The 21,240-nt window shown below is 52.4% G+C and overlaps 2 protein-coding genes across 3 annotated transcripts; both read right to left on the bottom strand.

Moving 5' to 3' along the window:
* Positions 1 to 508: 508 nt before the first annotated feature.
* ALDH2 (aldehyde dehydrogenase 2 family member) lies at positions 509 to 8,567 on the bottom strand. Its single transcript, XM_085075582.1, has 13 exons — positions 8,396 to 8,567; positions 7,249 to 7,353; positions 5,817 to 5,957; positions 5,491 to 5,570; positions 5,053 to 5,164; positions 4,517 to 4,645; positions 3,973 to 4,086; positions 3,532 to 3,634; positions 2,749 to 2,933; positions 2,302 to 2,466; positions 1,900 to 2,057; positions 1,339 to 1,453; positions 509 to 1,074 (listed from the first exon to the last, which is right to left on the bottom strand). The coding sequence occupies exons 1-13, from the start codon at positions 8,516 to 8,518 to the stop codon at positions 1,042 to 1,044; spliced, it is 1,563 nt and encodes a 520-aa protein (XP_084931708.1). The 5' UTR covers positions 8,519 to 8,567; the 3' UTR covers positions 509 to 1,041.
* A 2,343-nt stretch (positions 8,568 to 10,910) lies between these two features.
* On the bottom strand, positions 10,911 to 21,226 carry ACAD10 (acyl-CoA dehydrogenase family member 10). Of its 2 annotated transcripts, none has more exons than XM_085075573.1 (14): positions 21,139 to 21,226; positions 20,337 to 20,500; positions 19,935 to 20,083; positions 19,229 to 19,420; positions 17,959 to 18,117; positions 17,474 to 17,633; positions 16,952 to 17,093; positions 16,739 to 16,807; positions 15,813 to 15,994; positions 15,137 to 15,287; positions 14,494 to 14,639; positions 13,805 to 13,978; positions 13,000 to 13,343; positions 10,911 to 11,314 (listed from the first exon to the last, which is right to left on the bottom strand). In XM_085075573.1, the coding sequence occupies exons 2-14, from the start codon at positions 20,497 to 20,499 to the stop codon at positions 11,237 to 11,239; spliced, it is 2,109 nt and encodes a 702-aa protein (XP_084931699.1). In that variant the 5' UTR covers position 20,500; positions 21,139 to 21,226; the 3' UTR covers positions 10,911 to 11,236. The 2 variants fall into 2 exon arrangements, with proteins under 2 accessions (XP_084931699.1, XP_084931700.1); XM_085075574.1 differs by lacking the exon at positions 21,139 to 21,226 and adding an exon at positions 20,834 to 20,995.
* Between the last annotated feature and the right edge of the window lie 14 nt (positions 21,227 to 21,240).

The raw sequence follows: 21,240 nt of genomic DNA, 5'->3' as shown, positions 1-21,240 counted from the left end.
GCCGGGACCGCGAGAGGGGCGGGGCGAAGCGAACTCTCGCGATACCTCGATTGGCGAGACCTAATGAGGGGAATTGGCCCGAGTGACCGCGCTGCCGGAAGTCTCGCGAGATCGCAGGGCGGCCGCTGTTCAAAGTCAGCGGGCGGCTCGAAGCCTCGCGAGATTTGGCGCTCGGCCGCCTGAGGGGGAGCGGGCGCTGTGGCGGCGTGAGGGGAGCGGCGAGGAGGAGCCTCGGGCTGCTCTCTGTGCCCTCCAGCCCGCATGGAACCGCCTTCCCCGATAACCTCCCCACGGCCGTGTGACCCAGGGCGGCCCCACCGCCCTCACTGAGCCCCAGACCCTCATCGCACCCCGCACCGCCCTGCTGGGGTTTGGCACCAGCTGCACTTTGGCCTTTAAGGCGACACAAGGATAGCGGCAGGGCAGAGAGTCAGCCAAAATCCTTAAAAATTAGGGATGCGGGAAGGTGGGTGCACTTGGGCTCACTGGCACAAAGCTCCGAGCAAGGTAGGGTTGATGCACTGAGACAGGAAATGTTTATTCGGAGTGGCTACAGAGCGCAGGACGGAACAAAAAAACAACTTTTTCCTCAGAGATTTCACACTATTCCCCTGCCCAGGTACACACTGAACTCAGTTCACTTTGCTCACAGAAGAGAAACATAGTTTATAGGATGAGGATTATAGACTTAGTTCTATAAGCCAACATATAATTGTTCTATCATATAAACCCTCCTAGACTAAACGAGCATTTAAATGATTTCTTGGGAAAAATCTCCTTATTTATCAGATACAGATGTAAAGATCACACCCATATAATAACCAAAATGTACCCAAAGTAGCTCATCTTGTTAGTGCTCAACCGACTGTATTTGGTACTTTAAAAAGATAAAGCCAAGTAGTTTTGTTTTTTTCCAACAAAAGCTCCTTTAAACACCTAAAAAACACCTCTTAAAGCAGAGTTACATGTATTTGCATACTAAATTTTGTGTGTCATGAAGCTGCAGAACTGTTTCCAACTTCATGGAGAGGCTGCTGTCCTTTAGGAGTTTTTCTGTGGGATTTTGATTGTCACCTGGAAGGGAAAAAAAAAAGTTAAAAGTCACAACTTTTTTTTCCTGCAGACAGTTTTCAGAGATATTCACTGGAAGGGTGAGAGGCAGGAGAAAACCCAGTGTGTCCCAGTCAGGGACAGGTTTGGAGACTGGGAAGGCTCAAGAAGGGAGGAAAGCCTAAGGTTTGGGTCACAGTTTTGCCCCAGTTTGGTTTCAACTCTCAGCCCAGCCCACACCAACAGGCAAAAATACAATTTGGAGCTACACCAGAGAGTTATACTCACGTTTTTCACCTCCAAATAGGCCTCCAGGCCATACTCTCCCAGCTCCCGGCCCTTCCCTGAGGCTTTGTAGCCACCGAAGGGCGCCTGGGCACCAAACACATTGTAGCAGTTCACCCTGGAATGGAAAGCAGGGATTAAACACCTGGAGCTCAGGGAAGAGCCCTGTGGCAGCACGTGGATGTCTGAGCTGTTCAGGACAGAAGGAGGGTGGAATTTCTCTATTTGTCAGTTCCCTCAGCCAGCAGGATGAACCAGCACTGGAATTTATCAGGCAGGACAATGAATATCATGCAATCCATCCATGTATCTCATTATCCCAGGGCCAAGTGGCCAGGTTGTCACCTTCAGCTGCAGTTTCCAGGGATGGGACAGCCACAGCTTCTCTGGGCATCTGTGCCAGAGCCTCCCCACCCTCACAGCCAGGAATTCCTTCCCAATATCCCATCCAACCCTCTGGCAGTGGGAAGCCATTCCCTGTGTCCTGTCACTCCATCCCTTGTCCCAAGTCCCTCTCCAGCTCTCCTGGAGCCCCTTTAGGCACTGGAGGAGGTGCAAGCTCACCAGACTGTGCCAGCCCTCAGGCTCTGTGACACAAAGTTGGCTTTGTCCAGGTCCTTGGTGAACACAGCAGCTGCCAGGCCGTACTTGGAGTCGTTGGCTCTCTCAACCACCTCCTCAATGGTTTTGAATTTCAGGATCTGCATGACTGGCCCAAATATCTGCAAAATCCAAGCAGAGCACGGGAAACTCTGTGTGAATGGATCACAGGGAGGCCGTGGGTGATGTGGGGTTCTTAGAAATCCCACAGGACATGAAATTCAGTGTCACTTCCCCTGTTACAAAGAGCCCAGGATGCAACCAGAAGGGAAGATGATGTAACACTGATAAACCTCGAATTTCACAGCTCATGAACAGCCATGCTGGTAAACCTGGGGGCTGGACAGGAGATGCTGCAGCACTCACCTCCTCCCTGGCAATGGTCATGTTGTCTTGCACGTCCCCAAAGACTGTGGGCTGGATGAAGTAGCCTCTGTCTGCTGCAGCATTGCCACCACACAGCAGCTTGGCTCCCTCCCTCTGCCCAGTGCTGATGTAGCCCAGGATCTTCTTGAACTGCTCCTCATCCACCTAAGAGCCAGGAGGGAACACATGTCAGCTCCACCTGGAAAAAGATTCCACTCCAACCTATGCAATTCCTCATTTCAACAGCCTGCCAAGCCAGCTCCAAAGGGAAATGACCATTTTTAAATGCCAGCATCAAATGTGGGAATCATCAGAATGGTTAATTAACTCCTCCCTCCTGCACAGTTCAAATTAGGTTAATCAATAGACCAAAGGATACTCCTACTCTAATGACTCAGATTGGGACTATTTCATGAGATAACAGCTCAGGCTATTTCCTGCTCTCACCTGAGGCCCCTGCTCAGTTTTGAAATCAAAGGGGTTTCCAACCACCCTGGCCTTGGCCTTCTCCACACTCCTCTCCACAAACTCCTTGTAAATGTCCTCCTGCACGTAGGTCCTGGACCCTGCACAGCAGCACTGCCCTTGGTTGAAGAACAGGGCAAAGTGGGCTTGGTCCACAGCCCAGTCCACTAGGAGAGGGGAGAGAAAACAAATAAGTGAATTGACCCAACCAGAGTCCATGAGTTCTGCAGAACAATAATCACAGAGGCTGCTGGGGATACAAAGCTTTCAGTTGACACCGTTTGTCATGGGTTGGTAGGGCAGGAGTTACAGATTTAATTCATGTGAGGATCTATTAAAGCACTCCAGACTAGAGAAAAATACCTAATCTGAGGCAGATTACAGTTCTCATTGGAAATTATCAGGTATTAAGCTCAATTTTTTTCCTTCCTGCCATATAAAAGGCTGTGTGTTGGCTCATCAAGACCAAAAACGAGTTTATATGCAAGGGATGAGGGAAGCAGGACTTCATCAGAGAAGAAAAGAGGGGTGTGCTCCAACAGAGATGAAAACAAAACTGGAGCAAGGACTAGAGGAAGATACTGAAACAATTATTGTTGATAACTGAACTCCCCAGCACTGGGAAGAAAACTGGGAGGGGAGAAGTGCTGATATGTGAATCCACAGCAGGAGGCACAGAGTGGTGCTGTCAGGGCTGGAGCCTCACATAACACAGGAGAGCTTCCCTTTCCTGTCCCCTCAAAGTGACCAAGGTAAAACACTCACAGTCTGCATCAGACATGATGATATTTGGGCTCTTCCCCCCAAGCTCCAGAGTCACCCTCTTGAGGTTACTCTCTGCTGCAGCCTTTTGGATCAGGTGTCCAACCTGCAGGGAGAGCAGAGCAGGTGTTGGAATTAACTCCCACATCAGCAAGGCCTGGCAGGGCCATGGGTTTGCATCTCAGTCAGCACTTTAATGTTAATCCCCTCATTGTCAGGGCTTTAAATGTGCCCAGAGTTTCACCTCCAGTAAGAAGCAGCTCAAAGGAAACAACAGGAAATATTCTAACGAATAAAATAAGAACAGAAGAGCCTTACGGAATGCAAATATGCATGTCACACCCTGGAATGAGCTTTAAATGAGGTGCAGAAGGCAAAGCACCTCCAGTATTTTATCCAGCAATGAGATGGCCCCAAGGGCTGAAGGTTCAGGTGCTCCCTTACCTCTGTGGAGCCAGTGAAGGCCACTTTATCAATGTCCATGTGGGAGGAGATGGCAGCTCCTGCCGTGGGGCCATAGCCAGGGATGATGTTCACCACGCCCGGGGGGAATCCAGCCTGGCAATTCCCAGCAGGACACACAACATTATTCCTTTTACAAACCAAGGCCTTCCCTCCCCTCCTCTGTTTGTGACCCTCAGGAGGCCTCCCACCAGCCACAGCCTTTTCTCCTTTGATTTCCCAGGGCTTTATTTTAATGCTGTTTGCAATAACCAGGGCAACTCCTCTTCCCACGCCACATCCCAAGCACAGTTTGAAGGTATATATACACATATAGATTTAAATCCAGATATATGTTCACTTTCTGATCACCATGAAGTTCATTACCTAATCAAACCTCAAACAGTCCTTCCCTAATCAAGACAAGGTTTTGGTTTTTTTAGCTAAATCAACTGCTGAGAGACCCAGGACAACCTAGCCTTTCTGCAGAGAGCCCTTCCCTGCTCCTTCCCATCCAGCAGTGATGGAATCCCAACCTTGTCCTCACCTCTTTGATCAGACTGGCCACGTAGAGAGCACTCAGGGGGGTTTGCTCAGCCACTTTCATCACAACCACATTCCCAGTGGCTAGGGCAGGCCCCAGTTTCCAGGCCTGCATCAACAGCGGGAAGTTCCACTGAAAAACAAGGAGGGATTTGCTGGGATGAGCTTGAAAGCTTTTGATTATTCAGTAATCAGCACTCATGGCAGAGTCTCGGATATTTCCTCATCACACAGAATTTTGGGGTTAATTCTCGGTAGTAGCTTAAACCTAATTGTGGTTTCAAGCCAGGTAACTCCTATAAATGGGGTTAAAGCCCCCTTTGTTTTTTTTTAATCAGCAGATACAAAGTAAAGCTTACTCAGAGCCTGCAAAATCAACAGGCAGTTCTGTACTCCCAGAGTGAAGTCAGAACCCTCCCAGCTGCTGCTTTACCAACTTTGTTTACCACTGGGAGGAAGCAGTGGTTAGCAACAATAGGAATTTACACTGTAACACTGCATCTTGCAGCGCTGCAGGAACTGCTGTTACATTTTACTCACCGGGATGATCTGTCCACAAACTCCCACTGGCTCATGTCTTGTGTAGCAGAAGAAGTCTCCATCTAACGGGATGGTTTTGCCATGGAATTTATCCGACCAGCCTGCAAAGTATCTGGAAATGATAACATTTTGGTCATTGGAATTAAAATAACAATAGAAAATAAGAGAGGCTTCCTCCAGCTATTTGTTTTCTTCCCTTCTTCAGTCACTTCAGAAAGCATAACCCAATGCAGGTATTTCTCAAACAGGTGATTTAAAGAATGGACAGCAAATAGGAATGTTTGTGTCTCCCATTATCATTTCTGTGCTGTAACAGATCACCACCATTCATGTGACTTCGGAAAGTCAGAGGAATTACGGCAAAAATGTGTCTGATACCCTGCTATGAAACCAACAGTCAGATCCAGATCCCACAACACCTGCAGCCTCCACACCCACCTCAGACATTTGACCACCATGTCCAAATCCACCAGGTAGGAGATGGCATAGGGTTTGCCATTATCCAGAGTTTCCAGGGCCTGCAAAAGACAAGCGAGGTTTCCTGAAGAGCCAGGGGAGAAGTCACATGTACAGCCTTGAGTCAGTTCTCAGTTTGCTGGATCTGTCCTGCACATTGGCCTTAACTCTCAGCTTCCCAAAAGCACTTCCCCACATTTTGGAAGTCTGTCCCACAGCCTGAGCTGGGGATGAACCCCCAGCCCACCCAATGGACACAAACCCCGGTGTTTCCCAACCCCTGCACGGCGGCAGAGCGCAGCACTCACGGCCAGGTAGGCGCGGTCCCTCTCGATCAGGTCAGCCAGCCGGTGCAGCAGCTTCCCCCGCTGGGATGCATCCATCCTCCTCCAGGGAGAGCCCAGCTGGAACGCTGCCTTGGCTGCCTTGACGGCCTTGTCCACATCTGCCTGTGGAGGAGCCCAGGCAGAGGGTGAGAAAGGAGTAACCAGCCTGCACTCCCTCTGCAAACAACAAAAACTCTCCCTGCTCTCCAGGAGAAAACAGCCTCCAACCAAACAGCACAAGAGGCTGCTCCTGCCAGGCTTTTGGGAAAAGAACCTGCAGCCTTGGCAGCTGCCCCACTGCAAGGCACTCCTTGATCCCAGGGCAGTGGAGCTCACAGGTACAGCTTCCCCATGAGCACCAAGCTCTGCACAAACCCTGCACTGGACTGGACACAGCTTTCCCACCCAGGCTACAGCCGTGAGGAGGAAGGAGCAGGAATGGCAGTAAACCAGATGGCTGCAACAGCTGTGCAGCCACAACTTCTGCTTGTGCTCACCCTCTGTTATTTCAGCTATACTGAGTGCAAATATCATCAGGTTATTTCTGCCATGTCCCCTGCTGGGTTAATATTTGCATCCTAGAAAAAGCATGGGAAAAGCTCTAAAAGTCTTCTTTTGGCACTCTTTCAGAATCCAGTCTAAAGGAGTTTTTTCCTTGATTAGCTGTCTCTGATCCATGATTTGGTCCTGGCAGAGCATTTGCTGGTTCCTAGCTGGTTCTCTGTCCTGGCTTGCTGCAATGGTCTCGCCAGGACAAGCCAGGTTGCCACAGAGAAGCAAACAACAAAGGGTTTCCCTCACTCACACCTCCCTTGGGGAATGTACACAAGTTTCCAGACTGTAGGAAAAACCCAAAATTGCTGGGAAACATCACCTTAGCTCTGCCACAGACTCCCAGGAGGCCCTTGCATAAGGCAGGGGATGATTACATTACTTTATTCCCCACCATTTCTTTTTTTTTCATTATTTTTTAATTTCTTAGGGCTGGGATTGGTCTCCCACTGCATGTGTACAGCAGGAAGGGGCTGTGAGGGGAAGCCTGACCTTCTGTCTCCTCTGCCACCAGGACTCTGGGTCACACTGCACCCACAGCACCACAAAGGTCTCTGCCTTCATCCCTGCCTGCCCCAGCAAGCTCTGCCCCCATCTGCTCCCAAACCTTCCACTGCACACCACATCTCTTCCTCTCCTGCCGTGTTGCTGATAAGAGGCAAATCCAAAGGGTTTTTTTGGGAGCAGCAGTCAAGGAAGAACAAAAGCAGCACTTGCTGTGGTATTTGCATAGGTCAGACACCACTGCAAACACAGCCCTCCTGGAGCTGCCCAGGTGAGAGCTGGGGTGGTGTCTGCCTCTGCAGCCCCTCTGGACCTTCTCCCATGGAAAACAAACCCATCTCATCCCACCAACATTTACCTTATCGCCCTCAGCCACCTGGCAGATGACTTCTCCCGTGGCTGGGTTGACGGTAGGGAAGGTTTTCTTGCTGACTGCATCGTGCCATTCGTTATTTATGAAAATCTGCAAGGAAAAAGCCAGGCAGGGCTAAGCCTTCAAGCCAGAGCCCAGGGGAATCAGGGGGAGCTTTGGTGCTTTGATGGCATCTGAGGAGGCTGGTTAATTAAAAGAGCTTAACTTGACTTGTGTGGGCTCCAAACCTGCAGCAATATGGAGGAGATACTTTAGCCTAAAAGCACACAACACAGCCTCAAGTGAATAAAGGAACTCACAGCTCAGCAAACAGCACGTGAATTGGAAGAGGTTCCCATCTTGGTAGGTCCTTGGAAAAGCTGGAAGCCTGGCTGGAGCTGTGCAGGAACACTGGAGACTGAACAGTGGGAAAATGCTTTGGGCATGGACAGTACAGTGAGTTGATTTTGCCCAGAGCAGTAGAGCTTTTATAGCATTTCTTATGGTCTTGTGAGTCTTAAGGATCTTTTCCAATCTAAATGATTCTATTATTTCCCAGATTAACTGATTTTAGGCTCCCTATGCACCAAAACCAGGTGCTAAAGGAAGCCTTTCACCAATTCTTTCTTTTTTTTTTCCAGGTCCACAGCAAGAGACCTGAAAAAGGGAGTGCAAAGATCGTGGCGCTCGCCAAGAACTTGCTGAACACTCAGACAACCACCAAGAGCCTGGGCATGGCCAGCGGGGAAGGAGTGGCCGGGTGCCATGGAACGCTGCCTTCCACCAGCACCTCGCACAGGTGATCCCACGGGATTTTCCTGAACAAGGGTCTAATGTCTGCAGATAACCAGCCAGGCACCTTCCCCTCCCTCCCCCTGCCCTTTCCCAGAGTTTTTTCCTCTGGTTGTTCGCGCCGATGCGGGGTTGCTGAACCCACCGCGAGCATGGGGACAGAGCCCGGTGGCGTGGGACACATGCCCTGTGCCCTGCAGCCGCACCCAGGGCTGCTCTTTTCCAAGGCTCTGGGCCCAAATCCCGAGCTGCTCCGGGCTCAGCGTCACCCCGGGCTGGCCCAGCCCTGCACCGGGCTCGTCCCTGCGTCCCGAGCCCCCCAGCCCAGCCCGGCTGCCCCGAGCTCCCGGCGCGGCCCTACCTTGTTATAGGCGATGTCGGGGCGCGGGTTGGGCGCCGGGATGGGGGAGGCTGCGGCGGCCGAGAAGGGAGCCCGGAGCAGGGCCGGGCAGAGCCGGGAGCCGCGCACCACCGCCCGCAGCATGCTGAGTTCAGCTGCGCTGGACCGGGCCGGGCCGAGCCCAGCAACTCGGGACAGCCCCGCACCGCCCCCGGCCCGCCCCGCTATTGCTGAGCGCCGCCCACCTCGGCACGGCACGGAACGGAACGGCTCGGCTCGGCTCGGCTCGGTGCTGCTCTTAGCGGCACGGCACGGGTAGAACCAGCTTGGCGTCATTGGTTCGGATGGAATCGGCTCGATCCAGCTCGGTTCGGCTCGGCTCGGCTCGGCTCGGCACGGTCCCGTTGGGATCTGCTTGGCGCGGCTCAGCTGGGCTCGGCACGGCTCAGCACCATTCGGGTCGGTTCAGCCCAGTTCTGTCCGAATCAGGCTTGGTTTGGTGCACCAGGGGTGCCTCATCCGTGTCCAGCACCGGCATTGACTGTCCCTGTCCCATCTCTGTCCTCTCCCTGTCCATACCCAGGGAACTTTGTGCCTAATTGTAAGCAACAGTTAGGAAAAAAAAAAAAAAAAAAGCGGAGAAAGAACCAGAAACATCTCCGCTAAGCTGGTTACTTCTGCGGGAAGGCGATGAGGGACAATTTGGGGACCTGAACCCCCGTTTCCATGGACGTGCCACCATTACCATCCACCCAGGCATCCAAGAAAACCTTCCCGTGTGTGGGGACAGTGGAACAAAGCCAGGCAAGTGCTTTCACAACAGGGAGTTTCTCGGTGAATGCAAATGAAAAGCTTTGTGAAATCGCTCCCAACAATGGCTAAAGGACTTATTTCTGGTTTGGTTTAGATGTCTTGTGCAATTCCAGCATATCCAACTACAGATCCGCGTGCAGGGAACAGAGCTGTGCTCGGGTTATCATCACCATCACTAAGGAAGCCACAGACCAAAAGCACAAAGGGTTTTTAACCTCTAAAAAAGAGACTTGTGGTATTATTCTGTGAAAGAGTGCACCTCTGGCTTCTTCAATGAGGGGTCTGTAAAGGGTGACAGGGATGGCTCTGGTTTAGTAAAGGGGACAGAAAAATTGTAGAATATGCGAGCTCAGGAATAGTTTCACCCTCTGTCTTGGAAGACCCAGGTCGCTGATGGTTCCTGCATTTGCACTTTCCAGGCATTTCTCTCGGGAGAGGGGAATATCAGCCCAGTTATGCAGGGAGGAGCAGCACAGCCCAGAGAGGCAAAACGGCCACCCAAGGTTATCCAGCAGGACTCGGATTAGGCTGTGTGCTTCCCGGATCAGCTGAAAAGAAATCCTCTTGTGCTGGATCTCAGCCTCTCTCATCCTTGTCCGCCCGTATCCCTTGAAGGGTGATGGATTCCCTTCATTGCTCCGCAGTGGCTCCTGGGCAGCCCTTTAGGAAGTGGCACTCGCAAGGACCTCTTGTTCCAACGTGTTTTCGCTCCTGTTCAAGCTCTGCGCGTGTTAAACCCCTGTGGGAGGTGTCAGACTTGTTTTTAGCTGCAGAGATGTGTCTCCTAGAGAGAGCGGCTCAGGCTGTGCATCCGCAGGGCATGGCACAGGGCTGAGCTCCAGCTCGGGGCTAAGCTCCCTGTGTGTCCTGGCTGTGCCTTCTGCTGATCCCGGCATGGACAACGCCTGACATTGAGCACTAGCCCTGTGTTGAATAAAGCCTTTGCTTCTCTCAAGCAGCTCCTTCTCTCCCCTGGGGCTTGAAAACAGACCCAGCAGCCCTAAAACACCTTCGGGGCAGAGCCACCTCTCAGCCCTCTGAGCCTGCCTGAAGGAGAGGGGAGGTGCGGCAGTCAGGTGCCTGCTGGGAAACCATCCCAAAAGTCCGGGCTGGGCAGATTCAGGCTCAGCTCCCTCCCCCTTCCACAGCACAGCCAAGTGCCTGAGGGTGAGGTGGAATTCCAGCCTGGAGCTTGGAAGACTCCAAGGCTCAGGTTACCAGCTTCCCTACAGCCTCTTGAGCTGAGCAGCCAGCACGGCCCCCCAGGGCTCCTCTGCAGCACCCCTTGTGGCCCTGAGGGCTGGGAGGTGGTGGCCACCCTGGGCAGATGGATTTGGCCCACGTTGGAGGAGCTGGAGAATCCAAAGAACTGTGCCCATCACTTTAATGTTGAAATAATACTGCATATAAATTGCTCATGCTCATAAAGTTACTATGGTTGTTCCCACAGTTCTCCACTTGCCTTGGCCTCTGTGAAGCACTGAAAGCCCCACTGATCCAGTCTGCATCCTCCATGGTCCCCAAAGTCCCACAGAAATCCACTGCACTCATGGGACCATGGAGTCCTCCCAGTTTCTTCCAGCTCCACAGAGGAGGCACTGCCTCAGCTCCAGAGTCTCCCTTGAGTCCAGAGACCTCAAGGACTGGATTCAGTTCCTCCTGCCATCAAGGACCCTTCCAGCATCTGCAAGTTGTTGGATGTTGTGCTGAAGGAGGAGAGACATGCTGGTCCATTCTCTTTATTCCCAAAACCAAGTATTGCACCCCTAGCCAGGTCATTCCCAACCAGCTCTCCCTGCTGCAGGACCAACATCCTGCATCCTCGTGATCTAAGCATGGATTTTGCCCTGTTTTGAGTTGGGCAATAAAGGCACCGAGCACAGATAATAATACCAAACACCACTGGAATTGAGCAGCTCACAGGCTGCCCTTAGCATGGCCTCTCCCATGCCAGACTTTGGTTTGGCTCCCCATCCAAGGTTTCCCGGTGCTGCAGCTCCTGGCTCAGCTCTGGTTTGGAGAGTCCTGTCCTGTGAACCTGCAGGACATTCAGCCAGATGTGGAGCTCAGATCCGAGGGAAGTGCCGAGCTGGGATCTGCACTGGGGAGATCTTCTGCTCCAGGGACCTGTGGGAGAACAGAACGAGGTCAGAGCCCATGTGAGCACATAAAGGGCTGCAGGAGCAGGGCAGCATGGCAGCAAATGCCCCAGAGCTTTTCCAAATGCCCTGGGGACTCAGTGCTAGGGAAACATCCTCACTGGGGATCTCACAACAGGCAGGACAAATCACCCCTCATGCTCACAGGCCCCAGAAGGGAAGGGTCCCAGTGTTGCCCAGTTTGGTTCAGGGAAGGCTCAAGCCTTAGGAATCTGCTCGCCTGGCTGCCCTGATCCATGGCCTGTGCAGCCATCAGAGCCACTGCCTTGGTCCTGGCACTCTGTGCCTGGGGCAAGAGGATGAGACACATCAGATGGCCTGGTGACCCTGGTGTTGGCTCCCTCTGATAGCCAGCCATGGCTCTGAAGGAGAAACTGAGCCTCCATTTGATCCTCTGGAGAGGCTCTCCATGGAGAACTGCAGGGACAGACAACCTTTGGGATCAGTGTGCAAAGTCTGCTGACTCCTGGCGTGTGATGTGGCAGCATCAGCTGAGATCCTGCCCTGCCTGGCCAGGAATGCCTCAGCCAAGAGCATCTGGCTGCCAAGCTCCCAGGGATGAACCTTGCCCTGGCAGTGCCAGCTGGCACAGGGCAGTCTTGCCCTCAAACTTGGCCTTGCCCAACTCTGGAGCACTGTGGCAGTTCCAGGCCAGGAATATTTGGCTGTGTAACAGTCCTTTGCACTATCTTGCTGTTGCAGGCAGCAAAACACCCCTGGCTCTCACTGCACACTTCCACAGCACAGGCTGGCAGGGCAGGGATGATGCAAGGGAAAGAGCAGTGGGATGGATGTGGAGGTGACAGGGATGAGGGGACTCTGTGGTGCCACACACAAGGAGCAGCATCTCCAGAAGCCCAAGGCATGGAGTAGAGAGAGTGTGGCACTCCTGCTGTTTGGAGACTTGGCAAAGATGAATGTTTCGAGGAAGGGCAAGGAGATCTGCTCATGTCAGCACTTCCAAATTCCCCACAGCTGCTGCTTCCCTGCTCTTTCCACCTTCTCAGTGGATTAGCTGCCAAGAGCCCTGACATGTTGGGGTTTACTGGTTTCTGCCAGAACACGAGGAAATGCTTTGGAAGGGCACCTGGATATTTTTTTGGCAGTCAAAAGGAGGTTAAGTAACCCACTAGAATTTGATAATGTCACTAGAATAATGAAGAATATAATCTTGGTAGCAGCCCAAGGGTGGGGCTGTTTGCTTCCACTCACACCGAATGGAAGTTGGGGAGGTGCAGGCAGCTCCCTGCTCCATCTGAGGGACACAGTGAAGGGAATTAATTCAGCCTTTCCCTCAGAGGCAGGAGTGAGGCAATCCTGGACGGGGAAGGGAATGAGAAAGCCATTTGCTCCTGGACTGGCAGGTGTTGAAAAGGGCACACTGGGCACACCATCAGCACAGATGGCAGGACCCTGGGGGAGCAGCACCAGCGATCTCAGCTGGGCTGGTGTCAATCTGCTGCTCTTGGAAGGGAGTGCCAGCTTCCAAAATCACTGTTTCCCAGGATATGAACTGGGAACCCAGCCCTGTTCCTCCAAGCTACTGGACTCCAGGAGTGCCAAATGTGACCAGGAGAGCCAGGACACTTGGAGGCCATAATCCCCACCCTGGGGCTGTGCAGCAAAGCAGCTTTAGGGCAGAAGACGCCTTACCTGCAGTTCTGGCAGAGAACTGGAATGGGAAGTTGGAAAGCCCCACTGCTGGATGCCTGTATTTTCCAGCTTGCAGCAAAGACCATGGGTCATCCCCAGCAGGCTGGTGGGGGGAGTGACCAGGGGGACTTTGGGCACAGTGGCTGCCCCAGGCTGTGCCCAGGTGCTGTAACTCCTGCTCAGGAATGGTCCTTGCCCAGCCCAGGTGCTGGAATGTCGGGCAAGCAGCTTTGTGGGGGAGAGGTTCTCAAACACACGGAATCCTTCTTTTACAGCAAATTCCCAAGCCAGCTCAGCCACAAACTCTGCATCCTCGGGGCTGCTGTCACCTGGAGCTGGCCTCCCTGGGGACAAGAGAACAGGACACTTGTTTGGAAGAGCCTGTGTTACACAGTCACATCCCAAACAGTATGATGATCCCTCGAGTGGGCCAGCCCAGCAGGACTCAGGGAAACTCCTCTCTGAGCAATGTGAAAATAACAAATAATTTAATTCTGATAAAGGCTCCAAGGCCAGACCTGATGTGTGCACACAAGCAGCACCGAGAGTTCTCACCACCTCCCTGTGAGTCCCTTGGCAAAGGCTTGTGCTGAGTTGGAAGGTGTGAGAGCTCCATCTGTAGGACACAGCTCTGGCCTCTCAACTTTGGCCTCTGCTCAGTTCTCCCAGGAAAGAAAAGACCCCACAGCAACCTCTGCTCAGCACTATCAGCAACCTGTGCTGAGCAGGAAAGCAGCTCTGTGCCCGTGGCTGTGCTCTGGCCAAGCCCTGTGCAGGACACATCTGGCCTGGCTGGGCTCCTCACCTGCCAGGGAGCTGTGGTGACGTCCCTGCAGCATCACAGCCAGGCGGAAAAAGGCAAAGGCCAGGTAGAAATTCCAGTTCTCTGGGTGCTCCACTCCCATATGGCTACAGTACATCTGGGAATACTCCTCTGCTGTGGGAATTCCCAGGTGCCCCAAGTCACACTTCCTCAAGCCTGGGAGATGGGAAGAGGTAACAGTGAGTCAGCTGACAGTGAGCAGCTCAGAGCTCCCTAGGGATGGTGGGAGCCTTGTGGCACAGCCAGGCACTTCCATGGAGACACCTGCACCCTTCCAGGACCTGCACAGCTGCCCTGCTGGCTCTGTGTGGAACCCTGGGGTTTGGCACAGCCTGTGCCCCAAAATGTCCATGGGGCAGTTCTGGTGAGGGTGAAACTGTGACTGACAGAGATCCCTCCTAAATGATGGAACCTCTTCATTTAACCCTGTATTTTCCTTTTTAACAAGTGTATAACTTAGTGCACAAACCACTCCTGATCTGCTTCACAACTTTCCCACCCAAAAGAGTCGCCCAGCTTCCCAGCTGGAGTGAGAGGGAAAACAATGCAAACCCAGAGCCCTTTCCAGCTGCACTGAGCCCCTCTGCCAGCTGAGCTGCTTGGGCAGGAGCTGCTCTGTTCTGAGCTCTGGTTCCTCTGTGTGCCAAAGCTGACTTTGCCCCTCTCTGTACCTCTGCGAGCACTAAAGTGGGCTGGCAGGAAGAAGCTCATACAGTTATTCGCCAAATCACACATGGGATCTCCTAGAGTTGCAAACTTCCAGCCCAGCACAGCAAGGACTTCTGGCCTGTCTGGATGAAAGACCAGGTGGTCCATCCTGTATCAGAGGGAAAAAGAGATCAGAAAAGTCTCCAGAGTGAGGGGGAAATCCCAGTGCTCAGCAGCAGTAGGTGCTTTCAGTGCTCTTCACTCTCTCCGAAAATTGCCAAGTCCTTTGGAAGGCAACACAAGTGAAACATTAATTTCTGCAAGCAGAGGATGGAGGTTACTCAATATTGAACTCACTGGTTAATAATGGACTAAACTGTGCTTTGGAGAATGAAACCAAGTTAGTCAGAGCCTCAGATCAGCAGCAGATGCTACTGGACATGGTAACCAGAAGGTGAAGCAAGCAGATCACTGTCCAGGGGATGTCCTGATAATTTCAAAGCATTTCCTGATCATTCCCTGGGGGATGCTGCCTCTGACCCAAAGCCCAGCTTTTGGACTGCTCTGAAGCTGCTGCCCCAGCCCAACCAGCACCTCCTGGAGTTTGTGCATCACTTTACACTCCCTGTCCCTCTCTCCTGCCTGGGATGTGCTCCAGGGCAGTACCTGAAATCACCATGCACCACTGTTGTCTTCTGGGATTCTGGAAAATGCAGAGGCAGCCACTGGATGAGTCTCTCCATGGCTGGGATAACGTGAGTTTCCACAGCTCGATACTGCTTTGTCCAGGTCTCAACCTGCTGCTGGATGTAATTTCCTGGAACAAAGGAATGAAGGCTCAAAGAGGCTTCAAAAGGGACACCAAAAAATGTCAAACAGGCAAACAGATCTCAGTTTAACTCAGAACCCTGAGTCAAGCTCCAAGAATTTAATTGCAATTTCCAGGGGTCTCATAGATTCTTAACTGGGCACTGGATTTAATATTTGGGTGGAAATCCAATCCTGGACAAAAATGTAAATTATCCACCAGCTCCAGGAAGCCAAGCAGCTTTACAGAGGGACTGAAGGAGATCCTTGGGGAGGTTTGGTCAAAGATGGCAACCAAGAAATTATTCCTGTACCCTGGCAGAGATGGCAACAAACATAGCAGGAAGCTCTGGGAACTAGGAGAACTCTGGGAAGTCACAGGGAACCTGGATTTAAAGAGCTCTCCACACCCTCCCACCACACCTGGAGATTCAGACTCATCCTCCCTTTCCTGCCTGCCCCCAGTTTGGTCCATCCTCCTATCCCTTGAAATGCTGACACACAGGAGAAGAAAGGCTCCAGATTCTCCTCTCACCATGCTCCCTGAGGTCCTGCAGTGTGGCTGCTCCAAGGTCCAGGCTGTGGATCCTGGCGAGGACATGTGCCATAGCCCCGTACCAAGCCCTGCGCTGACATGGTGGCACTGCAGGCAGGGACACAGCACGGTGGATGTGACCAGCACAGTGCTCCAGAACACAGAAAGGTGTGCCAAGGATGCTGGGGAAGCAAAGTGGGATCAGTGAGGTTGATGTCAATCCTGTTACATCCCCTCAAATCCTGTTACCATCCCCCAAATCTCACCTGAACCTTGAAAATGCCCCCAGGCCTCACCTGCATGTGCAGGGAAGAGCAGCTCTGGCAGCACTTGGGCTCTCACTGGCACCCAGCTCAGGCTGCACATGGCTGTGGCATGATCAGCTGTGGTCCCTCCAGCCCCAGGAAGCTGAGCTTGCAGCCAGGCTCCACGAGCAGCTGTTTCCCTGCTCCCTGCAGTGGTGTGAGCCAGGCTGTCAGGCTGCTCACAAACGGCAGCAATCATGGACACACATTGAGCTGCAGTGCAGAGACTGATTCCTGCACAGATCTGAGCTGGCTGCAGCCTGGGAGAGGTGTCCTGTCACAGATTTGCTGCTGTCATGGCTGTCTGAGGTCTGGCAGTTGGAAAAATCCCTTCTTTATGGTAAACCTGAGCACTCTGAGTCAGCAGGAAGCCCTAAAATACTGCTTTATAGCTGCTTTTCAGAGAGCATTTGGATTAATTACTAAAACAGGTCACACCGAAACCAAGCCAAATAGGAGTGTTTCTATCCTTTGAATTTCTAGAGGCTTCTCCAGCCCCACACTGCACAAATGCTCATTAGACCACTGCATTTTGTGAGCTCTGGTTCCTTCTCTCCTCATTTTTGGGGGAATATGGCTGCAGTTGTCAAGCACAGAGTGAAAGCTGAGGGACAGGATTACCTTTTGTCCTCACAGAGAGCAAGCACAGCGGGCACAGGAACACCAGCCTCAGAGAGAGCCTTCAGAACCCTGCCAGGGAGGGAGAGAGGCACAAGGGAATCAATCCTGGAACTGCAGACACACAACATCAAAATGATCCTCCCCACATGTCCTGCTGCTCTGGCGCTGAGGCAGCTCCTCTGGCACAGCAAACTGCAGCAGGACTCCTCTCACCTGTATTCCCTTGAGACAGAAAGGCCTGAGAGGCCATCTGGAGGCTCCTCCTCCTTCTTCAGCACCAGCAAACGACCTCCAAACTTGACCAAATAGCTCCGGGTGGACTCTCCGTGGTCAAACTGCCGTAACTCCAGCGGGCCTGGCAGATGGAAGCAGAGGGTCAGCACTTCTCCAGGTTTTCCATCCCCTTCCTGCAGCTGGGGCTGAGATGTCACTCTGTGTCCCAAACCCCTGGGGAACACGGCAGTAGCTCACAGATGGCTCACAGGACAGGAATATTCCTAACATCTCTTTGGCAACTTGGGCTCAACCCTTCCCAAATGAGGAAGTCCTAAAATGTTGGGTCTCATTTCTGGGAAACAGTGATGGATCACTGAAACTGGAATGGCTGTACTGATTGCTTGCAGATTAGAAGCCTTTCCTTAACATTATTTTTCAATCCATCTCATATGATGGAAAAAGCCAACAACTCCAGAATATCCAGGCTGTCTGGCTGAAGGGCCAAACCCACTGCAATACCTGTTGGGTGGACAGCAAGAACATCTTCAAGGTACTTTTGCAGAAGATCCTTTGGGATTTCCATGCCTGGTCTCACTGAACAAGTATAGGGAACAAACCCTCGCAAAGGAAATCCCAGATGCATTTCCAGCTCTTTGAGTGCTGCTGTTGGATCATCAACCTGAATCAGGAGGGAGAGAATAACACTGGGTGACTGTCTCAACCATAGGGTTGGGGCTGCTTCTCCAATAGGGAACTGAGGAACAGAAAGGAGAAGAGACTTCCCTGAGGTTACACCAGGTCTGGAGCCATGAATGAAACAGCCCAGAGCAGACTTTGCCAGTAATCCCTGCTTTAACCCCACCACATCCTGCAGGAACAAGGACAGGCTGGAGCAAAAGGCTTGGCAAGAGTCAGCCACTGGAAAATCCTGAGCTGTTCAAACCAAACAGCTTCTGGACCCAAAATCCATCCCTGAGTCCCACCCTGGCTGTGTCACTTTGTACCTTCACCGTTTTCATGCCAAGCTGGGCTGCTGCCTTCAGGTTCTGGCTGCTGCTGTCCAGCAGGATGGATTCCTGAGGCTGGACATCCAGGCGCTCCAAGCACACCTTGTAGATCCCAGGAATTGGCCTGGGCATCCCTTCCTGATGAGATTCAACCACCTAGAGCAACAACAAATGGATTATGCATGAGCCTGCTGTGACCACAAACAGCTGGGCAGTGCTGGAAATGCAGATGGGAGGGTGGGAAAGAGACTGCTCTAATTAACATGAGAAATGAAGGACATGGAGCTGATAGGCCAAGGTTCCAGGGACTGTGTGGGTGCCAAGTGCCTTGGCTGTGGCTCCTCAGCTCAAATCAAACAGGATCAGCCAGTCCTTGGATGGAAGATATCCAAGGAGATGTCCTGATGTGAGAGACTCACTGGGTGTCCCAGACCAGCTGCTCAGTGCTGTCCAAGGAAGCCTTCCAAAGGCTCTGCAAAAGCAGCATCCTGACCACTGCACTCGCCAACCACCCCAAAGCCACCTCCACAGCAGCTGTGTTGACCATAACCATCCACCAAAATTCAGATCAAAAAAGCATTGACTCAGTCTGAACACTCCCATTGCCCTCACAACTGTGAACAATCCAAGCAGCCATTCCCCTGCTCTGATAACACTGCAGGAACAGCAATGAATCTATTGGATTCATTGCTAATGGAAATCCACATGAAATTATTTTCCCCCTACTAACTGCTATGCAGGGCTGTTGCCTGCTGTTCCAGGAGCACCACACACCAGAGAGACCATGGGTGTTGGAGCCTTGAGTGTCATCTCTGCAAAGGTGACAAAAAATGAAGAGTGCAGCATGTTTGACTACTGGGTTTTTTTGTAGTATACGCAGTGCTTAGCAATTTTTTGAAGAGTCCTTACTCTTTTAAAGCTTTTTTGTTTGTTTGTTTGTTTTTTAAAGCAGGCAGGGCACTGGATAATAGCATTTATTTCTTGTCTGGTGTTCCAAGTCCTTCATCTCCATCACTGTGCTGTTACACAGAGACTCGTGGCTGTGTGGGCACTTTGCAGTGGATCTGTAAATGTCACTCAGCCCCTCTCCAAGTGCCTACAAGGAATTATGTCAGGAAATGTTTTCCCAGGCTGTTCCACTGATGCCAACCAAAATGTGCTGCTGCTCATCTGGTATCTTCACCTAAAGAATTTCACTTACAGAATTTCAGTCGTTGCTTTTACAGGTGGAGGATTTGGGATCAATTTGGGATCCATCCAGACTTACCACATCAAAGTGCTCTTGGTCCAGGGGCAGCAACTTCTCTCCAACCCCCAGAGAGCTGTGGCTCAGCAGAGCTGTCTTAAGCCCTTCTGCCCGGATACACTGAGCAGCTTCTGCCATTATGGGGAGCTGTTTTATCATCTCCTTTCGGATTAAATCCCAGAGAAAAGAGTCCACTGGAACACGGACATCTGCCTGAGAAACAGAAACGCCAAGAATGACAATGGGCCAGAAATGGTGTTTAAGCAGGGGTGAAAATATGAGTGGTTGGGTAGGCAGGTTGCCTGCTCATCTTATCAGGCAGGGAATCTCCCAGCTAAATCACTTTGCCCAAACAAACAAATGTTCTCACATTCCCAATTCTACAGGGCTGATTTTGGGAAAGAGAAATCACTGTGCCTGCCATGGGATCAAGGCAGGTTCAAGACAGACACTGACAGCTCAGCAGGCAGGAAAGGAATCTGCATTTTAGACTGAGATGTTCCAAAAGGACATTATTCCAGAAGGAAGTTAAGGCAAATTCATCTGAATGCCCAGCCCAGGTACCAGAATAATGGTGAAAATCTGCCCTGCTCAGATGGCAATGCTTCCTAGATGGAAAATCCAGAGCCTTAAACCAAAGGATTTCTTTTTAAAGCTCCTCTTTCCCCACTGGACCCGTTTCCACACAGTCAGGAAGCACAAGGAGAGCAAGGGGGAGTTTGCTTACAATCTCAAAGCATTGCTGTCCCAATTCCTGCAGAAACTCCACAGCTGTCAGCTCTCCTCTGGAATACTTGAGAGAGAGGCTGTTCTCCCCTCCAGACAGTGCAGCTTGCTGGATGGTGCCGGCTGGAATACAGCTCTGGGCCTCCCAGTCTGCATGGAGAACAGCAGGAAATCCAGGAAAGAGCATCAGAACTAGGAAAGAGCATCAGCAGAACTCTGGCTCTTCCCCAGAATGAGCACAGCCTGAGGCTGCCAGAGCTCCAGGAGAGTTTGGACAATGCTGCCAGGGATGACCAGGGTGGGATTGTTGGGTGTCTGTGCAGGGCCAGGAGCTGGACTGATGATTGCTGTGGGTCCCTCCTAGCTCAGGACGTTCTGTGGGATGAGGAATGGGAATACACACCTGCGGCTGTCCTGTGAGGGGCTGGGAGCAGCACCCCGCTCTGCTCAAAGATCACAGCTTTGTAAAAACACCCTCTGGGTCGCTGGAACTGCCGGAGCACAGGGAGCCACTGCATCCCAGCACGGAGCAGGTCCTGAGCACGGGCAGCACTCCTCAGGTACATCCTGGGAACCACAGGAAAACTGTGAGAACCAGGGAAACTCAGACCTCAACCGAGGAGAGAAGCTGGAGCCCAGCTGTAGAATTGCAGGGGGAAATGTTGATTTATGCACACAGAATCATGGAATTGTTAATGTTGGAGAAGACCTCCAAGATCATCAAGTCCAACCTCCCTGGATTCACCAAAGCCTGGGACCAAGTGCCACCTCTGCTCTGCTCTGAACACTCCCAGAGATGGTGACTTCACTCTGAGCAGCCACTGAAGTGTCCCAGTTACACAGAGTCCACATCCCTGTTGGGGATAATGGGATCACTCATCCCTGACACACACTAATTACTGATGGTAATGACTGGAGTGATGGAGCCATGTGAGGGTTGCGCTCCTCTCTCTCCCAGGGACAAAGGGACAGGACAAGAGGAAACGGTCTCGCTCTGTGCCGGGGGAGGTTCAGCTCGGACACCAGGCGGAATTCCTTCACGGAAAGGCTGGTCAGGCACTGGAACTGTCGCTCAGCGCGGTGAGCCGGGTGGCACGGCGGGCACGGCTCAGGGGTTGGACTGGCCGGTGCCGAGGGGATTTTCCCCTCACTGACCCCGCGATGGCCACAGCCCCGCCAAGCCCCCCGCTCTCGCGAGAACTCACCTCGAGCTCTCGCGAGAGGCAGCTGCCGCCCCTCGCAGCCCCCCGCGCGCTGCCGCCGCCGCCGCGCCGCCGTGACGTCAGACGGCGTGACGCGCGGGGTCA

The sequence above is a fragment of the Lichenostomus cassidix genome, chromosome 15 (assembly GCF_008360975.1).
Source record: "Lichenostomus cassidix isolate B80296 chromosome 15, HeHo_3.0, whole genome shotgun sequence".
Classification (NCBI taxonomy): domain Eukaryota; kingdom Metazoa; phylum Chordata; class Aves; order Passeriformes; family Meliphagidae; genus Lichenostomus; species Lichenostomus cassidix.
Note: the sequence above shows the minus strand (reverse complement) of the source record. Positions and strands in the feature narration are given on the sequence as shown.